At 33.1% G+C, this 7,368-nt stretch overlaps 2 protein-coding genes across 2 annotated transcripts; one reads left to right on the top strand and one right to left on the bottom strand.

The window, feature by feature from the left end:
* The first annotated feature begins 794 nt into the window (after nucleotides 1-794).
* Nucleotides 795-4,288, top strand: LOC130940962 (mannose-1-phosphate guanylyltransferase 1). The gene is made up of 5 exons (XM_057869268.1): nucleotides 795-1,038; nucleotides 2,399-2,532; nucleotides 2,811-2,873; nucleotides 2,966-3,205; nucleotides 3,333-4,288. Exons 1-5 carry the CDS (start codon nucleotides 819-821, stop codon nucleotides 4,002-4,004), a joined length of 1,329 nt encoding a protein of 442 aa, XP_057725251.1. The 5' UTR covers nucleotides 795-818; the 3' UTR covers nucleotides 4,005-4,288.
* Nucleotides 4,289-6,504: 2,216 nt separating this feature from the next.
* Nucleotides 6,505-7,130, bottom strand: LOC130939461 (probable mediator of RNA polymerase II transcription subunit 26b). The gene has a single exon (XM_057867565.1). The coding sequence runs from the start codon at nucleotides 7,128-7,130 to the stop codon at nucleotides 6,720-6,722; it is 411 nt and encodes a 136-aa protein (XP_057723548.1). The 3' UTR covers nucleotides 6,505-6,719.
* Nucleotides 7,131-7,368: the final 238 nt, after the last annotated feature.

Here is a 7,368-nt window from a genome sequence, read left to right as displayed (position 1 = left end):
CAAATATTAATAAAACACTGATATAGACAATTAAATACCATACTAAAATTTTTAAAATAATGCAGTTTTAATTTTAGCGCTCGAATATTTCAAAAATAATATCGATCATATCGTGTCAGTTGTTTTGCGAGAAAACATTTTTATAAGCACGACTTACAATGCTATTTTTGGCTATTTAAGTGTTAAAATTCAAACGATACGTTTTACATAATTCAATTTGATATGTGATTGTCTATGTAATAACATTTATTCGTCGAAAAATGTTTTAAGAACTAATATGAGTTATATTTATAAAATTTGAAGAGTAAAGACAATTAAAATTTTAGAGACTAAATTAAGACTCTTTTAAAAATCAAATTAAATATAATCTCAAGTATGTGTTTAAATAATTTTTTAAATTGACAATGTATAAAAGTTAAAATTTAAAAGTAAAATAAATTAAATGTTAAATATTTTAAAATTCTTTTAATTTTTAAAATAATAACAAAATTTTAATTTTAATATATTAAAAATGTAAAAGAAATTATAAAATCATTCCATCAAAATTTATATTTACATAAATTTTTAATTAATAAAATTTTAAAATAATTATTTTTATTAATATAATAAAAATTAAATTCTAATAAATATGCTTTAACTTTAAAAGAAAAGTAATTTTAGGATATCCTGTAGTTGATTACGTGGAAAATTATATTATTAAGATAAGATAAGATATAAAAAGTAAAATGAGAGAAAGAAAAAAAGAAGGGAAGAAGAGCGTTAGTTAAGAAAAAATGATTGGGTGTGGGTGGTTGGTATATATAAAGAAGATTAGGAACATGAATGGCATAACTGGCATTACAACTCACTCAGTAACTTCTTTTTCTTCTTCTTCTCCAGTTCTCCTCCTTCTCCTTCTAGACTCGGACTCGCCCGCGTTGACCCGGTCCGGGTTGACGCTCTTTCTTTCCCTGCTTAACTGTTTCTCTTTCCCTCTCTCCGGTTTTTATCTCTTTCCATCGTTCAACCTTATCGCCATCTTCAATTTCTTCCTCCGAGGTAACTCATCCATGATCCAATCATGGTTTTTCTCTGTGCTTGAATTTTCATGTGGCTATGGCAATGTGTTTCTGATTTCGTGTAATTCCTGCTCGATTTGTTATTCCTTTGTCTCTAGCTCTTATTATCTTTTCGTAATTCTGAATTTCCGATCGAGTAATCACAATGTTGTTATCTCTGGGGAGATTTTTTTTCTTTCTGTTGTTTCATTTGTGATCTGAGTTGAATTTCTGCTTAAATTTTCCATTTTTTCTGTGTGCAAGTGAGATCTGTGCCTTTTATTTATCTCTTTTTTGGTATTTAGTCCTTTCTCTTTTTCTCCGTCGGATTGGTTCATCTATTCACTGATTTTGAGTTTTTCAGCAAATAATTCAATGTAAAATAAGTAAATAGACTAATGTGGACTAACGAGATTTGTTTTTTTTCATTTGCAATAGGTAGGTTCAGCTGGAAAAATTACTCAACTAGAAAAATATGTTATTCTTTTGTTAGATTTATTGAAGCAAACAATATAAGTCAGAGCTCTTTTCCTCTGTTCTGATATAAGACTCAATACTATTTGTTCTATGAATGCGTATCAGCTCACTGCATGAAATTCTTGTTTACAGAGAGAGTTTGTTGCTCTTGCTCTGATCCATTGATTGCATACCAGATCAGCATTGTGGTTGTTAAGAATTTGAAGGTGGCTTGAAAATGTGGATGGTTAAGAAAAATAAAGCCGATGCAGCATGTAGTTGATGGATCTGAGCAAGAGCAAGAGCAATGTCTTGTTCTCATAGTACAGAAGAATTTTTACACACTTCACAGCCTTTCATTTTTCACATATTTCATCTTTTTCCTATAAATTTTACTTTTTTGGTGGTTTCACATATTTTTGTCCAAGTAAGTACTGGAAAAAAGGAGATTGTAGAACCAAAGCAAGGTGCTTTACTTTGAAGGGTTCCTAAGCATAATTCTTTTAATAAAAGCTACATATGCAAAATTACTCCATTTATGAAAGAAACAGCTGCATACTTTAAACCTTGTAGTCATTCTTGTTAAACTCTAGTGCTTGCATATAGCTGGTTTTTGTCTTTTCCTTTCATATGGAGTAAACTATTTTTGCGTATTTTCACTTGCCTTTCTAGCTTATGGTTTATATGTTGACATGTACTTAATTTGAATCCATGTCTCACTCAATAGAATACACCATGGCTCACTTTCAATTGATTTGCCAGATGTTAACTTACATGTGTTCAGTGCAACTTCATTCTTTCTTTCTTGGATGTCAATATTTATAGGAGAGGGTGGGATCTGTTTGCTCACATTTGAAATTGTTGTTAAGTTTTCTCTATCTGTTTCTAAATTTATAAACTTGCAGGAAAAAGCAAAGGGCATATTACAATGAAGGCACTGATTCTGGTTGGAGGGTTTGGAACACGGTTGAGGCCATTGACACTGAGTTTCCCTAAGCCTCTTGTTGATTTTGCTAATAAGCCCATGATTCTGCATCAGGTAAAGGTTTTGGTAGCCTTTTTTTACTCTTCAAGTTTCACATGTGTTATGTATAGACTTTGTTGTTGAATGTCTTTTTTTCTCTTTGCAATATCTGAGTCCATTTATCCTACCTACCGAGACTCTGTCAACATTTTTTAAAATTAAACATTCTCTTATTTGTATTTTCTAGATATGTGATAAGTAACCGTTTTATGTATGTGTGTGAGTATGTATTTAGTTGCATATCTCATGCATTTCACTTAATATGGCTTAATAGACTATCACATGCTTTTCAGATTGAGGCTCTTAAGGCCATTGGAGTTTCTGAAGTAGTTCTTGCTATCAATTACCAGCCGGAGGTTCCTTTCCTTACAACATTTTGTCAATGTTGAAAGTGATTTATATGGCTAAAGTTTCTCTATTTTAACTTTGGTAATATTTCGTATTGCAGGTTATGTTGAATTTTTTGAAGGATTTTGAAGAAAAGCTTGGCATCAAGATCACATGTTCTCAAGAAACTGAACCACTGGGAACTGCAGGCCCCCTTGCTCTTGCTAGGGATAAGCTGATAGATGAATCTGGCGAGCCATTTTTCGTTCTCAACAGTGATGTTATCAGTGAGTACCCACTTAAAGAGATGATTGAATTCCACAAATCCCATGGAGGAGAGGCTTCTATAATGGTGACAAAGGTACCAATATTTATCCCCCAAAAAAAAAAAAAAACATATGAATGTAAAAGCTAAATTCCATTGCAAGAATATGAGACTATACATTCCAGTTGTGGCATGTAATATTATTTTCCATGTGCTTGTGTAGGTTGATGAGCCATCAAAATATGGTGTGGTTGTGATGGAGGAGAAAACGGGGAAGGTTGAGAAATTTGTGGAGAAGCCAAAGCTCTTTGTTGGTAACAAAATCAATGCTGGAATCTACCTGTTGAACCCCTCTGTCTTGGACCGAATTGAACTGAGGCCCACTTCTATTGAGAAAGAGGTGTTTCCAAAGATTGCAGCAGAGGAAAAGCTATATGCAATGGTTCTGCCTGGGTTCTGGATGGACATTGGACAACCAAAGGACTACATTACCGGTCTGAGACTCTACTTGGACTCATTGAGAAAGAAGTCTTCTCCTAAGTTGGCTAGTGGCGCACACATTGTTGGGAATGTCATTGTGGATGAGACCGCCAAAATTGGCGAGGGATGCCTCATTGGACCTGATGTCGCCATTGGTCCTGGCTGCATTGTTGAGTCGGGTGTGCGGCTCTCACGCTGCACGGTAATGCGAGGAGTCCGGATCAAGAAGCATGCTTGTGTATCCAGCAGTATTATTGGGTGGCATTCCACAGTCGGGCAATGGGCACGAGTGGAGAATATGACTATCCTTGGAGAAGATGTCCATGTTTGCGATGAAATTTATACCAATGGTGGCGTGATTTTGCCTCACAAAGAGATCAAGTCGAGTATTCTGAAGCCAGAGATAGTCATGTGAGGTTAATGTTCAAACTGGTAGCAATATGATGAGGAGGCAGTAAATTATTGAGTCAAAATTCTGTTGGTTTGTTTCATCTGTTTTCCTTTCATGCCTTCATTCCTTTTGTTTTCTCTTGCCCTGCATAGTGTACAAGTCGGTTCTTTGTTTAGAATGAATGATGCCATTGCGATGTTGAAAGGCCACAATCTTTGTAAATGGCATAAGTTTGGTCTTTTGTGTAAAAGTTGTCTCATTTTAAGTGTAAGTATAGAAATAAATTATTAATTAGTTGTTTATTTCCATCTGTTGGTAGCAAGGATCAAGAAGCCAAGGTAGAGTTCAATCATCTTTATAGGGAAATCTAAGGGCTTTTATGATTTGCATTTATTTTTTTATTTTTTATTTTTTATTTTTTGCTTTTAGAATTTTGTAAAATGAGGAAAAATAAGACAACAGTATAGACAACGAATTTTGTTTTTTGTTTTATTTTCATTTTTTCTTTTACAAAATCTTACAAATGGGAAATATTTAAAATTAAAAGAGAAATTAAACATGGTAACCAAACTCGGGCAAAGTGGTTGAGAGCATATACTTTGCAGATTGCAGCGATGAATGCTAATAATTAGAATATCAATATATCATGCTGTTGGTGAACCATCGTCATCGAATACAGGTAAACTTCTATATTATGGGGCCTAAGGATTATGGATGTTGATATAGTTCCTGGATCCAGATCTTGTATCATGACCATGTGAAGGAGGGGTCATACAAATGAAGTTGCTTAACAAACCATTTTCATCACTACTTTGTAAGCATGATTTTTACACTTCTTTTTGTGTAATTTTAAGTTGACTTATCTGGACACAGGTCTCAAGTTTTATCCAGTAAATTGCCAAGAATATGGTCAGGTATCAATTTTGATTTTTCACAGAGGAAAAGGTGTAAAGCTATTTTATCTTGAAATCTAAATTCTAAGAATATGTGAGTCGTACATTTGTGCATACAATGCACGTGCATCACCCAGAAATTCATCTGATTGCTTCTCAAATAGTTGTATATCACATGAGAAGTTGAGAAGAACAGAACTTTTGGTTACATGGCTTTTCCTTTTTGTTTGTCTTATTGTGTGTATAATAAGTGCCCCAACCAGATGACAAGACAAGAGGTGGGGGCAGGATTTAATTGGTGCTGCAACTGTTGGAGTTGGAGACATAAAGCAGCAAATTAGAAAAACAGTGAATTTGGTTAACTAATATGAGGCACCTAAAAAATTTGAGAGGCAGATAGATGATTTTCGGCCGTTGATAGAGTTTTCATTTTCTTATGATGCAACCTTAATAAAATCGACGGTTAAAATTCATGGTGAATCCATTATCCAGTATCCACAGCCTCCAAATTTGTAGGGGCATTTAAGACAAGCATTCAATAATGGAGTTAAATGTGTCGCTTCATCACTTTATTTAATCCAAATCTGCCAAAGATTTGATGACAGCTATGTATGAAAGCTTCCTACAAGTTTTTTAATTTTTTTAAAATAAACATTTAAAACAATACATATTGGTTATTCTATGGTAATTGACAAAACAATGAAATTTGAATAATCTCATATTATCAAAATATTAGGTAGTCTAAAGTTATTTTGCTTTTTGTAACCGACAACAGCAACAACAACAGCTGTTAAGAGAAACTGCTTTAGAATATTCTTAACTATCTGTCCAAACATGTGGAAATGAACCAGAAACTAAGTTCTGCAACGAAGTCTTGGCTCTTGAATGTAGATAGATCTAGGTGGACATAATTGTCATGGTCTGAATCATCATAACACTACTTCACAGCCTAAGATAATTTTCCAATTACATCACTTAGAACTAAAATACAGCGATACTTGTGCTTTCAAGGAGTTTCTTTGTTTAACATTGCTAATATCAAGAAATGATTATTAAGCAATCTATATGATTGTCCCAAAAGACACAAACTCCAATATATCAAAAGAAAATTAATCAAAACAAAATCCTAATCATGTGGTCTTGTCATCTCATGCAATCAATAGCACTTGTAGGTTGGCATGAGCTGAGGAGAATGCATTTCCTTCAATAGCTAAATCTGCTTGCTGATTGGAATCACAAAAGAATTCAAGTTGGAATCCAGAATAAATTCAAGTAAATTGAATACAAGGAATTCCATGCATAGAAAAAAAAAAGGTTGGAATTCATCCTTTTATCAACGATATGCATCAACAAGTATTAAGATTTCAGATTTCCATACATTTGCGGGGCTATATATAGCAAAGCATCGAACTCAATAAGCTGAACTAACCAGCAGCATCATGACACAGTTATGGAAATTATGTACATATTTGAAGTGAGTAAATAGTGAAATTGATTTTTGGAAGATCACTCGATCTTCAACTTAATTTTCGAAAGATTAAATTAATCAAAATTATTCTTGAAAGATTCAAAATTAATTACATTAATTCCTCCATCCATTCTATCCCCAATGATATTAAATTTGACTGACGTGACACGTTTATTTTTTTTTTTTAAATTCAGGCCCACAAAAAAGCATAGTCTTTCCATACTCAATTAAGAGATTGCGAGTTCGAGTCTCCTATCTTTAATAAAAAAAATAAAAAAAGGGCCTAAATTATTAGAAAACTGGAGTCTAATCCAACAACCCAACCCAGCGACTCTTTTTTTCTTTAGGCGTTTAAGCCTCCATGCCTTCTAATAGCTGCTATCTCCATTGTTGCAATCTCCTCAATGATTCAAACAATACTGCATCTGACTGTTCTTCCATTTCATCAGTCAATGCCTCAGCTTCACCAAAATTATAATTACTAAGGATCCTATTCATATTCATGTCACCATGATCATCAATATCATTCCTTGAGCTATTCACCTTGCTCTTCTTGTTTGCCCCAGCTTCAAACACAACAACACCATCCCGATTGTGATGAAAATCACTACTTCTGTAGGCACCATCATCATCACTACCACCACCATCATCACCATCAGCCTGAACTCCTTGGGGACAATCAGAAGCCACCACCATGATCGCATGGTCAATTGTCTCAAATATGTTAGAAAGAGATGCACAAGACCTGAAGTAAATCTTCGGGTGATCCAATGACTTCATGATGTTCATTCCTAATCAAATTCTGAGAGACTTCAATAAAAAAAAATACTTATATACATTGTATATTCTATTACATTTGTCCTAAAATAAAATATAAATAATTTTCTTATGTTTTTTGTTAAATTTTTTTTGTTAAACTTAACATATAATAATAATAATTATATTATTAAATTTGAGTTAGTATAATAATAAAAAATAAATAAATAAACTCAAAAATAGTGATAATTTTTATTATATTAGTTAATTA

This window comes from Arachis stenosperma, chromosome 7, assembly GCF_014773155.1.
Source record: "Arachis stenosperma cultivar V10309 chromosome 7, arast.V10309.gnm1.PFL2, whole genome shotgun sequence".
Lineage (NCBI taxonomy): Eukaryota > Viridiplantae > Streptophyta > Magnoliopsida > Fabales > Fabaceae > Arachis > Arachis stenosperma.
This window is presented reverse-complemented; position numbering and strand designations above follow the sequence as displayed.